This window comes from Ictalurus furcatus, chromosome 4 (genome assembly GCF_023375685.1).
Source record: "Ictalurus furcatus strain D&B chromosome 4, Billie_1.0, whole genome shotgun sequence".
In the NCBI taxonomy this organism is placed as follows: domain Eukaryota; kingdom Metazoa; phylum Chordata; class Actinopteri; order Siluriformes; family Ictaluridae; genus Ictalurus; species Ictalurus furcatus.
Genome location: NC_071258.1, coordinates 31,435,783 through 31,448,702, shown reverse-complemented (window position 1 = coordinate 31,448,702; position 12,920 = coordinate 31,435,783). Strand labels below are relative to the sequence as shown.

General features: G+C 38.4%; 1 protein-coding gene across 1 annotated transcript in view; it reads right to left on the bottom strand.

Annotated features, from left to right (window-relative positions):
• The window catches only part of gpib (glucose-6-phosphate isomerase b), a 15,430-nt gene extending 4,582 nt beyond the window's left edge, over positions 1 to 10,848 (bottom strand). The window contains exons 1-16 of the mRNA XM_053623604.1: positions 10,674 to 10,848; positions 9,538 to 9,628; positions 9,287 to 9,355; positions 8,951 to 9,070; positions 7,608 to 7,691; positions 7,098 to 7,244; positions 6,111 to 6,182; positions 5,875 to 5,919; positions 5,735 to 5,788; positions 4,980 to 5,040; positions 4,856 to 4,899; positions 4,511 to 4,663; positions 3,260 to 3,389; positions 2,591 to 2,667; positions 2,373 to 2,501; positions 66 to 141 (exon numbers count right to left, since the gene is read on the bottom strand). Coding sequence (XP_053479579.1) covers positions 66 to 141; positions 2,373 to 2,501; positions 2,591 to 2,667; positions 3,260 to 3,389; positions 4,511 to 4,663; positions 4,856 to 4,899; positions 4,980 to 5,040; positions 5,735 to 5,788; positions 5,875 to 5,919; positions 6,111 to 6,182; positions 7,098 to 7,244; positions 7,608 to 7,691; positions 8,951 to 9,070; positions 9,287 to 9,355; positions 9,538 to 9,628; positions 10,674 to 10,792 — 1,471 coding nt within the window. The 5' untranslated portion in view covers positions 10,793 to 10,848. The remainder of the gene's footprint in view (positions 1 to 65; positions 142 to 2,372; positions 2,502 to 2,590; positions 2,668 to 3,259; positions 3,390 to 4,510; positions 4,664 to 4,855; positions 4,900 to 4,979; positions 5,041 to 5,734; positions 5,789 to 5,874; positions 5,920 to 6,110; positions 6,183 to 7,097; positions 7,245 to 7,607; positions 7,692 to 8,950; positions 9,071 to 9,286; positions 9,356 to 9,537; positions 9,629 to 10,673) is intronic.
• Positions 10,849 to 12,920: the final 2,072 nt, after the last annotated feature.

The following is a 12,920-nucleotide window of genomic DNA, read 5'->3' as shown; positions in this document are numbered from 1 at the left end:
ACTGCTAAAACCTGGGTAATCTTTCTGTTGTAAAACTTCTAATAGAGAACTACTAAAAATCTCACCGATAAGTACTCCCAGAGTGAAAGGCGTCAGCTTTTTGAAGACAATCGAGTTTGTTGGTTTGTTTCCTTGGAATACCTTTAAACAGAGAGACGTTCGTTAAAAACGTGTGTAACAGAGCTCAAACACGCAGCCTAACTGTCGTATTAATGTTTTCTGACCTCTAGCTGAGTATCAAATTACATAAGATGCCCCAATAGTACAGCAAATTAGTACATAGAACATACCTTTAACCCTTTCATGCTTAAATGATTTGAAAACATTCATATTCTTTAGATGTTTTTTTTTTTTAAATATAGATTTATTACTTAAATTGCATATCATATGAATATTCACCTTTTTAAACACTTGTATGAAAAAAATGATGGATTGCCCACGTGTAGAAATAGCATAATATCACGGCTGAGGTGTAAAAACAAGAGCAAAAACATTCAACGTGTTTATAAATAAAACCTGTTAACGTTCAGGTCTGAAATATTTATCGTTCATCTTATCGGCAGAATGATATACATTATCATTTGTTCTGAATCATAAATATAATAAATCTAGCAATATTCTTGACCTGTACAAAATATAAGCAGTTTAAGACTGTTCTATGATGCAGCTCATTTCACAGGTAAAGCAATCTATTTAAAACAGTTTAAAACATTTTAAACGTGTTTTTAAAAAATACATTATTATTATTATTTTTAAAGCACATTCAGACATAAAGATATACCAAACTGCATCGAGAACTAATCTAAATAATGTAGAGGGGAGAAGGACTCATCTCATAAGTGTGCGCAGTACACGTAATGGTTAAGTAATTTGGTACATTTTGTATTGTACTAACTAAACCAAGAGTCAGTTTTACTTGTATAGCACTCTAGGAACAAATCTACCGTATCCATATGAGATTATTCACTAAAACAAAGGTCGGACTGGGACATAAACTGGGTTTGCGAAGTGCAAAGGTGAATTGCGTGTGTATTCTTTTATCTTTATGATCTGTAATAGTAAAAGATTTGAGACAGAGATACAGCTATAGAAAAACTCTCTCTAGTGCAGTGCCTGGTAGCCATGTTAGTTCTGTCTGTTATCTGGTACAAGCCCCTCCTCTTCTTTTTCCCAGAACACATAAAGGGACAGGTTAGACCGTCCATCATCAACACTTTTCACTAGGATTATTTATATTTCTTCAAACAAACACACTAGATGGTTATGTATACTGAAATAATGTCTAGTATAGTCTATAAACGTAATAAAATTGCACACAGCAGTCCATATTCATACCGTGCCCTCCACTAATATCCATGTTCAACGCTCGTGCTATTTTCTTATAGCCACTTCCCATTTTGTGAAGCTCAACAACCTTTTGCCGCACATCACAGCTATATTCCCCGGTCTTACCCATTGATATGAATGATTAAGGGAATTTGGCCTATGTGTTACCTCATATTTATACCCCTGTGAAACAGGAAGTCATGGTTGAACAATTTCCTGTTCCTAGTTACCCAGGTGTACTAAAAAATTTTAAATATCAATGGGAATATACTTCAAATATATTTTTCTCGTATGAATTCAAAAGGGTGCTAATAATTGATGCACACCTATATTTAACAAAGGGTTTTTTTAAAAAAAAAATATATATATATATATATATATGAACCTGTGTTTTGTTTGCAATTGTTTGATATCCGTGAGAGTATTTTTGTGAATTTTTTAAACAAAAGATCAAAAGGTTAAACAATGAAGACAAATTTTTCACAGCCTTCTTGGCTCATATTTATCAAGGGTGCCAATATTAGTGGAGGGCACTGTATTTTAACAACGTCTAATACAGAGTCCTGTCCCAGATTGCCACAAAACTGCATTCTGTGTATTACCTGATTTAACACAACTCACTTCATCTCATTAGCTAATGGCTTTCATGAGTTTAATTGTCTTATTACGAGCTAAGTCAAATTTTCTTCTTTGATTGAAGGAAATGTCCAAATATTCAGCAAAACAATCAACTCCTGTTAGGCTAAACACTGCAAAGAGAAATGACAAGATAATGTGAACATCATCAGATCATCATTAAGCAAAATAAATGATTGATATCAGAAATTCATCGCTGATATCTCTCAATTTATAAATTCAGCTGAAAGTTTCCTTTTTTTTTTCTTCTTCCATATTTCCCAAATTTTACAATTTTATATTACAATCTTGCTGGTCTGATATGAACTTTGTAGGGAGCAGTGTAAGCTCCACCACTAGGGGGTGTGATAAATATCCCCACTACACTAGGGGGCAGTATAGTATACTGTTCTTTATAGACGGTCACTTACTTTATGGGGAAGGATCTTCTCCAATTTCTCTCCACTCATTCCTCCGGCCTCCAGCTCCTTCTTCGCCTCCTCTGTCGTCTTTCCTTTCATCAGAGCTTCGGTCTGGGCCAGGAAGTTAGCAATCAGGATCTACACACACACACACACACACACACATAATCAGGAGTGAACTAATATACTGTATGTGTATAACAATGATATTTTCTCTTTAATCGTACCTTATGGTGTAGGTTGTTTCTGACTGGATGCTGAGTCTGGGCTGGGATGAGGAAATCAGCAGGGACCATACGAGTTCCTACAGAGGAGACAGAAGGATGAAACATTTTTACACACACACAGACACACACACACAGATATACACACACCATGGCTACACACCACACCATGTCTGGACAAATATAGATTGGGACTGAGCAAAGCTTTTAATGCTTGAAGAGATTTAGAGATTTTGACTCTAATTCTGCCTGTGCAGAGAAACTCTGGCTTCTGCTTTCCAAATGAGCTAAAGCGTGTCTGATGATCTTTTTTTGTGCATCCATTGGTTGAAGCCTTACAATATTCTAACCCTGAAGTGCTCCAGTTCTGGATTTGTTAAGCAGCTTTAAGAATGGTCCCCCCCCCCTTCTTCTAATATTATGATATCTCAAAGGACAAAATGTGAGTCTGGTGCCTCTAGAAATATGTATATGTATATGAAATCCGAGTCAGTAGTTACAAACTGAGCTTTGTTTAGGACAAAGTTGGTTAACTTCTCTCTCTTATCCCTCCTAGCCTCAGGGCTTAGCAGGGAAAGTTATTCAAGAATGAGTCCCTGGGATAAGTCTCTTTTATGCATGTCTACAGGGAAGATAGCACCACATCCGTGTTCTCGATCTTGCAGAAGTCACCTTGGTGAATAAGCTGGTAGAAGGCGTGTTGTCCGTTAGTGCCAGGCTCCCCCCATACGATGGGTCCTGTATGGTAGTTCACACATGTGCCGTGGTTGGTTATGTACTTCCCATTCGACTCCATGTCACCCTGGACATGACAAGAGAAGTAAATATCAAATTTATAAATGAAATGTTATACACTACGTGTTATATACTAGTATATCAACTCCATCCATCTATCCCTACCATCCATCTCTGCCATCCATTCATCCATCCATCTGTCCCTATCATAGATGGATGCATGTTATAGATTATATGTTATACACTACGTTATATACTAGAACATCATCTCTGCCACCCATCCATCTATCCCTACCACCAATCCATACCATTCTCTACTACATTTTCTAATTTCCATCATCGATTCCCTACTTACATATCCCAACCATCTATCCATTCGTACCATCAATCCAACCCTAAAATCTATCCCTACAATAAATCAATACCATCCATCCATATCTAAAATCACTCCTACCATCCATGTCTACTATCCATCCATCCATCCATCCATCCATCAATGTCTATAATCCATCCATCCATCCATCCATATCTACCACCCATTTATTACTAATGTCCATCCCTACCTTCTATCCATCCATACCATCAACCATCAATCCAACCCTGTAATCCATCACTATTATCTATCCATCCATCCAACCATCCATGTCTACTATCCATCCATCCATCCAGCCATCCATCCATCAATGTCTATTATCCATCCATCCATCCATATCTACCACCCATTTGTTACTACTGTCCATCCCTACCTTCTATCCATCCATACCATCAACCATCAATCCAACCCTGTAATCCATCCCTATTATCCATCCATCCATCCATCCATCCATCCATGTCTACTATCCATTTTGCCGTACCATGTATCATTCCATCCCTACCATCCATCCATCCATATCTACCACCCATTTATTTCTACTGTCCATCCCTTCCTCCTATCCATCCATACCATCAACCATCAATCCAACCCTGTAATCCATCCCTATTATCCATCCATCCATCCATCCATCCATCCATGTCTACTATCTATTTTTCTCTACCATCCTTCTATTGATGTCTACCATCCATTTATTTCTATTATCCATCCCTACCATCCATCATCAAGTTCCTACCATCAACCATCAACCCTATTATCCATCCATCCATCTATCCATCAAGAAGCTGGGTGTTCCAGCAGTACAGTCAGGCATCCACCTGCTGGAAGTAGGCAGTGAAGCGGTGCATGTACTGGTCGTAGGGCAGCAGACAGTGAGTCTCCGCCTGGAAGAAGTTGATGTACCAGATACCCAGCATGGCCAGCAGAACCGGTGCATTCTGGTCCAGTGGAGCTGTTCGGAAATGAGTGTCCTACAAAATACATTAGCATATACAGGCTGACAATACGGTGTTGTATATTATATATTTATAGTCCTTATTTCTCTACTTGTTAATATTCCTGTAAAAACCATCAAACGGTCATGATTATTTGTTAACATCCACTATTTCTGATCTATTAACTGTCATTCTACTACTTTTATTTATAAAGGAATAAGCACCTACCATCCAGTGAGCTCCGGCTAGGAGCTTTTCAAAGTTCTCATAGCCTAAGAAGGAAAAAAGATGGAAACAAAGTTTGAGTTTTAATAAAACAGTCATATTTTAAACGGTAATTGTTTTGACTTACCAATGTGCAAAGCGATGGATAGTCCGATTGCAGACCATAAAGAATAGCGTCCTCCAACCCACTGCAAAGTAGATGACCTTGTTTAAAAATAACGATAAACTCTACTGTTCTGCATTTCATAGATCTCACTTTTTCCAGCTTCCACCTACGCTACATACTGTTCTTTCGTCTCGATCCTACATAAATAAACATTCCCTTATTGCATAATCTAAACTTTCTGAAAGACTTTTGTTTATAGTTACCAAAGATTTCTACCTTATTACATCTTTCCACCTGTTTAAGTTGCTCAGCAACGACGTGTTTGGAATGACGCTACGAGGCTAATGTAGCTAACGAGGAAGAAAAGCTTATTCACCAAGCTTGCTTTGAATGTCTACCAGGCTCTGTAGAAACTAGGAAAAGCCTACTAGGTTTCATTTTTTTGCCTGTTTGTTTCGATTTGATCCCAGCTTTCAGACACATCCACACAGCTGAGACCTTGCACTTCACCTTGCACTTTAAAACCAGCCTGCTGACCTTTGGAGCGACCCAGCATTGGAGTGACCTCTGCGTAAGATAAGGTTGTGCTGTATTTATAACATGAGGAGAGATTCCGGTTACCATGCAGCTGCCAGTGTGCGGCTCTAGACGCCTACTTCACAGGTCAAACGACCATGCTAAAATAGCCTTTGCATGAGCCTCTTACAGTAAGGCAGGCTCAAACACTCAGCATAGAGATAGCGCATCATCTCACACACACACATACACATACTTACATCCCAGAACTCAAACATGTTCTCCGTGTCGATTCCGAAGTCCTTCACTTTGGGCTGGAGGACAAAAAGCCTGAGGTTACAATTCGGACACAGGGATAGAGTGCATTTAAAACGCCAAAACGGAATGTGAATCGGCGTACCTCGTTGGTAGACAGGGCTACGAAGTGCTTAGCAACAGCAGATTTCTGAAAGAGTGAAAATGTTCAAACGTATAGGTATTTTAAATCACTATATGGTTTCATGAATAAATCTACATACATTTGACCATAAATTGTTCGGTTTCCAGATCGCCGTCCACAAAAGTGCTGTATACTCAGAGGGAACAAGTAATGATGCTCAAAATTCATAACAAGATTCCCCATGAGTCAGGACTCACATCTTTGGCAGCCTGCAGGAACCACTCCTTGGCCGAATCTGCGTTGGTGATGGTCTCTTGAGTGGTGAAGGTCTGAAATGTACAGAAGAAGCTTCAGGTAGATTCACAATATATTCAGGATGATTACTATAAGAGTTGGTCAATCTCTGACGTAAGGAATAAAGCACTTTGTGTACAGTACAGTAAAATAGGGTTAGGGTTAGGGTTAGCATAAAATAACAACCAGTGAAGTGTCGTATTAATCTTGTATCAAAGCAAATGTATCTTTAAATTTATTAAAGAATTACACATCCTACTTTTCATCCATTTGTCGGTACATTCAATGTTGCGGAACGTCCGAGAAACAAGTTAGTTCTTGTTATCACTTAGGATCTAACGCCTAACTAACAAGGATCTAACTTCCCTCACTGTACTATTTTTTATTTTTTTATCTAGCAAAGTTATAAAACATAGCTTGTAATGATGCCAAGAAACCAGATCGCACCTTAAAGTCTTTCCCATGGTGGAAAACTCACCAACAGTTACGTAGCCCTGACATTTATGGTCCTTCCATAAATGTTAAATAAACATCTCCATCATTAATGTTTTCTTCTTCTTTTTTTTTTTTTTTTGCTAAAGAACAACATGATTTAATCCATGTATTATTAGTGTTAGATTATGTGGAGTATCAGGCACTATCTATGAGGAAAAGACATTTTATTAGGTGCTTGTTCAGCCTCAATATTCTTGAAGGGAGCCCGGACTAAATTTGTACGAAGGTGAAAAGTACAGAGAGAAAACTATAAAACTAGAACATGAACCCATGCGTGGAAGAATCTCAAAAGTAATATGATCCGAAACCACCACGAGAGCATTTGCGTACTACAACAAACTCAACCTTATTAGCAAAGCATTTTTAATGGCACATCTTTCTTTCTGCAGCACGAGTTCATCTTAAGAACTATTAACGTCTGTTTAATCGGAGAAGTTTTATCTGAGTGATGATACCTTCGAGGCGATGATGAAGAGTGTGGTCTCGGCATTGAGCGCCGCCAGCGTCTTGGCGATGTGTGTTCCGTCGATGTTCGAGACAAACCAGACACGTGGGCCACCTTTGGAGTACGGCTTCAGTGCCTCAGTCACCATCAGGGGACCCTAAAGAGTGAAGACGCTAACCATAAGCTAGTACATAATGGCAGAAATCATTTGAACCAAAAGTGGGAAGTAACAAAGTGCACTCTGGGTTTAGGAGACCTTCCTGAGTTTACGAGTAGGACGCTGAGAGAACGTTTTCTTTGGGGTTTTTTTTTTCTTCCTAGTCTGAGATTGAAATTTCCAACATATAGATTTATCCAGCTATCACAAATGCTAACTAGACCTTTAAGGCATATTGGTTTAACCCAAGGACTTTGTGCTACATTATGGCACATGTTTTTGCTAAATTGCCACATAAGGACAACATTGCAACGGACAGAACAGGAAAAACAGATCAAGATAAAGCAGATATATTGCATTTACCAGATCAGAGCCTCCGATGCCAATGTTCACTACATCAGTGATGGATTTCCCGGTGTAGCCTTTCCACTCTCCACTGCGGACTTTCTGCAATGAGACATTTTCCCCATTGCATGTGATTATAATTCAGCCAGCAACCTAAATATGACTACTATCCATGTAAAAGTGGTTTACAGACATGACACTCACCGGCCACTTTATTAGGAACATGTGTACACATGCACGTTCAAGCAGTTATATAATCTGCCAGATATGTGGCAGCAGTACAATGCAAAAAAATCATACAGACACAGGTCAAGAGCTTCAGTTAACATTCAAATCAAACATCAAACATGATGCTATCATGGGCACAGACTCGCCGGAACTGGACAGAAAAAGACCAGGTGATTTTTCTGTCCAGTTTGCGTGAGTCTGTGCCTCGGGATAGCCTGACAGGAATTTAACCTGATGTGGTCTTCTGCTATTGTAGCCCATCCACCTCAAGGTTCGATGCGTTGTGCATTCTGAGATGCTTTTCTGCTTACCACAGTTGTAAAGAGTGCTTATTTGAGTCACTATAGACTTCTTGTCAGCTCAGACCAGGCTGTTCATATTCCTCTGATCTCTCTCATCAACAACAAAGTGTCTCAGCCTGCAGACCCTCCACACACAGGATGTTTTTTTTTTTTTTTTTTTACACCATTCTGTCTAAATCCCAGGAGATCAGCAGTTTATGAAATACTCAAACCAGCCCATCTGGCACCAACAACCATGCCACGATCAAACTCACAGAGATCATACTTTTTTTTTCTATTCTGATGTTTGATGTGAAGATTAACTGAAGCTCTTGACATTTACATTTACATTACGTTTATTCGTTTAGCGGACGCTTTCATCCAAAGCGACTTGCAAATGAGAAAAATACAAGCAAAGCGATATATCAAGCAGAGAACAATACAAGTAGTGCTACTAGACAAGATCTATTAATTGAGTTCCAGAAGAAGCAAAGGGCGCAGAGCAGAGGTGTAAGTGCCAGAGTAAGTTTTGTTAGTATTGTGCTGCTGCCACATGATTGGCTGATTGGATAACTGCATAAATGAGCAGGTGTACGGGTGTTCCTAATAAAGTGGATGGTGAGTATATATCAGGTTTTTTCAATTTAGCATGAAACTTCATATTTAATTGAGATGTTTAATGTAGCTAGAACTATATGGATTGATTTGGATTTGGATTCAATTCCATCATCATTAGTGATTGAGTCTTAATCTTTATCCAGGTATCAGTTATAATCACATCTTTAGTTTTATATAAGAAAGCCTCATGTAGCTTCGTGTGTTTCAGCTCGAGTCACAGTGTAGGAAACTCACGTGGCAAAACCCTTTCATCTTCTCAAGGACCTTGTTGACCTCGGGCATGACGTCTTTCCCGTCCACGTTGATGGGAGTGTTCGAGCGGTTCCGCAGAGCAACATGGAGCACAGCGCGACCCTAAATGTAGATTTGTTTGAGACCATCATGTAAAACTACAGGACCCCCCCTAGCTTCCTCTGATGTCTGATTGTATTCTGTATTCTTGTGCTGAGGAAAAAAAGCCTTAATGGAAGAAGTTCAAAGCATGAAAACACTAAACTACACAGTGCGGAGATTCTGCTTTCTGAATGAAGAACCAGTTCTCATTAGAAATGCATGAACCATGATTTAAACCTCAGTGAAGTTGATCTTCTCGCCGGAGAACATCCTATCACGTGCAGCCTCCACTCCCCTGGACTTCGCCTGAAAACAACCAAACAAAAAAAAACAATTTCCCATCCAAACCTGCAAGATCCCGTCTAGTCACAGAATATTAGTGCACAGTTGAATCTGGATATAGTATAGTATCCGCAGGACGTTTTGTTTATGCCATGCCATATCGTATTGTAGGTGAAACAATGATTTATTACAGCTCATGTCATTACCAACTCAATCAACATCTTCATAACGTCCTCGTTGATGAGGTTCTTCGAGTAATCCAGAAGAATGTCCCCATCATCGGTTTTCAGTGTGAGGCTGTTCATACAAGGGAAAAAATAGCGAAAGGACAAAAATGCTTGCTAAAAAGTACATGGACATTTACTGTCATTAACACGTATTCAGTTGCAGAAATGCTCGGCAAATCTCTGGGCCATTTCCATCTTTTCGTTTAGGCTCCCCTGAGGCCCGCCTCCACTTAGGGATCCTGTGCAGTCACGTCCATGATCTCCTCCGTTTATAAAGTTAATAAACTAATAATCGTTCAAAAAAAATAAATAAATAAAAATACAGTACTGTATATTCATACACTACCAGTCAAAAGTTTCGACACACTCGTTCATTATTATGATGTTTTCCCACATTTTAGAATAATAATAAAGTCATCAAAACTCTAGAGTAACACAAATGGAACTATGGGAATTATGTTGGGATTAAAAAAATCCAAAATAAATCAGAATAATTGAATATTTGATCATCTTCAGAGTAGACGCGCTTTTCACCTAGAAATTTCCAGAAATGTATTCTTGGCGTTTTCTCGAGCGATTTCTTGAGGAATTTCCCCTGAGATGATTTTTAAGCAGTATTAAAGGAGTTCACACCGACGCCGGGCTCTTATCGCCTGCTTTTCGGAATATTTCGCTCCGATTAGTCCCTTTAAAAAATATTATTTTGTAAATAAAATGTTAGTTTTCTAATGAAGGAAATGAATACGTTGGAACGATTCTATTTTTGTCTACAGCACCGATTTCAAACATTTAATCACACACCTTCAGATCAAAAGCTTTTTAACATCATGAGAAACATTTCAGCCTCCAAACTTTTGACTGGTAGTGTGTATATATATATATATATATATATATATATATATATATATATATATATATATATATATATATATATATATATCTGATGTGATAGTGGTTGTACAGAGTGCAATACAGTGTTATTTATAATATATTATGAAATATCAGTTCTCCTGCAGAGTTAACAACTGACAGATATATTAATGTAGCTCCTCTAGCTCTTTAGGGTGTATAATGCCATTCTTTTTGCGTTGAAGAACTTGTGCAGAAGATTTTACCTGAACTTGCTGAACCTCTGCTTGTCAGCCTCGAACAGCTGTCTCATGTTGAGGCTGTGACAGTTGGCTGTGTACCATTGCTGGAGCTTCTGGAAGTTTGGGTCGCTGCTGAGTCCCATGCTGAGCGAAGTGACCGTGTGTGCGCGTGCCTGCCCGGGAGTGACACACCACCGGCACCGGAGCACCTCACAAGGACACCACGGGAAAGGGGGGGGGCGGGGGTACTCATGACGTCATGACAGGGTCAATTCAGCTTATGTAATTTAGAGGGGAAAAAGCTCTTACAACCAGTCTAAAGAGCTTTTTAAAAACTTTATAATGTTATAATTATGTAATTATGTAATGGGCCTAATTCCAAACACTCTTAAATGATATAGCCTAGACGTATTTACATAAATATAGCTCCCTTTTTTTTTTTAATCTCTTTTTGCTTACGTGACTCTGTAATAGGGGTGTAAGCAGTGCCTTTGTCTGTATCTGTGTAGTGCCTCCCAAAAAAATTATATCTCTTGTTTAAATTCAGGGTTAAACCGGAAGTGGGCGTTGCACACCAATACTTTGTTTATATACTAAGTTTATAATCCGTTATTACATTCTGTTTACAAATTCATGTATTTTGTAAAAGATCCTGTATAATATATATATTTTTTTATTATTTAGGTACAGCAGGTAGATATTTACAGATGCAATGTTGAAAAATAGCCGGAGTGGCAGACATGCTTGACGTTTTGAAAAGAGAAATATCATATAAAATACAACCATATTTTTATTCCAAGATAAATGTATATTTAGCGCCACCTTCAGTCAATGAGGTGTAAAGATGTGATTTGAGGTCTGACCGCTAGAGGGCGGAGCAGCTCAACGTAATATCTCTAATCCTTTATTTCTGTTTTTATCCTCAGTTTCTGAAAATATCACTGCTCCAGTTGTCAATTATCAAACAATTGCAAATAAAACACAGGTTTATAATATATATATATATATATATATATATATATATATATATATATATATATATATATATTTGTTAAATATAGTTGTGCAATTATTGGCACCCTTTTAGTCAATACTTTGTGCTATTTCCCTTTGCCAATATAACAGCTCTGAGTCTTCTCCTATAATGCCTGATGAGGTTGGAGAATACATGGTAAGGGATCTGAGACCGTTCCTACATACAGAATCTCTCCAGATCCTTCAAATGTTGAGGTCCACACTGGGGGACTCTCCTCTTCAGTTCACCCCACAGGTTTTCTATGGGGTTCAGGTCAGGGGACTGGGATGGCCATGGCAGGGCCTTGATTTTGTGGTCAGTAAACCATTTTTGTATTGATTTTGATGTATGTTTTGGATCATTGTTCTGCTGGAAGATCCAACCACGGCCCATTTGAAGCTTTCTGGCAGAGGCAGTCAGGTTTTCATTTAATATCTGTTGATATTTGATAGAGTCCATGATGCCATGTATCCTAACAAAACGTCCAGGTCTTCTGGCTGAAAAACAGCCCCAAAACATTAAAGAGTCACCACCGTATTTAACCGTGGGCATGAGGTACTTTTCCATATGGCTACCTCTCTGTGTGCTCCAAAACCACCTCTGGTGTTTATTACCAAAAAGCTCTATTTTGGTTTCATCTGACCATAGAACCTGATCCCATTTGAAGTTCCAGTAGTGTCTGGCAAACTGAAGACGCTTTGTTTTTGGATGAGGGTAGAGGACTTTTTTCTTGAAACTCTTCCAAACAACTTGTGGTGATGTAGGTGACTTCAGATTGTAGTTTTGGAGACTTTCTGACCCCAAGACACAACTAACTTCTGCAGTTCTCCAGCTGTGATATACAATATATTCAACTATATAACAATATAGACACACTCTTCCAGGTTGATTCATAACATTTCTAGTAGACTGGAACTTCTTAATTATTGCCCTGATTATTTTTTTTATTGCCGCACATCACAGCTATATTACTTGGTCTTACCCATTGTTATGAATGAGTAAGTTCAAAGTTTGGATAGGCCAAATTCCTCATTATTTTTATTACTTCATATTTATATCCCTGTGAAACAGGAAGTCATGAGCAATTTCCTGTTCCTAGTCACCCAGGTGTACTAAATTTTTTTTTAAAATATCAATGGGAATATACTTCAAATATATTTTTCTCATATGAATTCATAGGGGTGCCAATAATTGTTGCACACTTATATTTAACAAAGATTTTTTTTGATAAACCTGTGTTGTGTTTGAAATTGTTT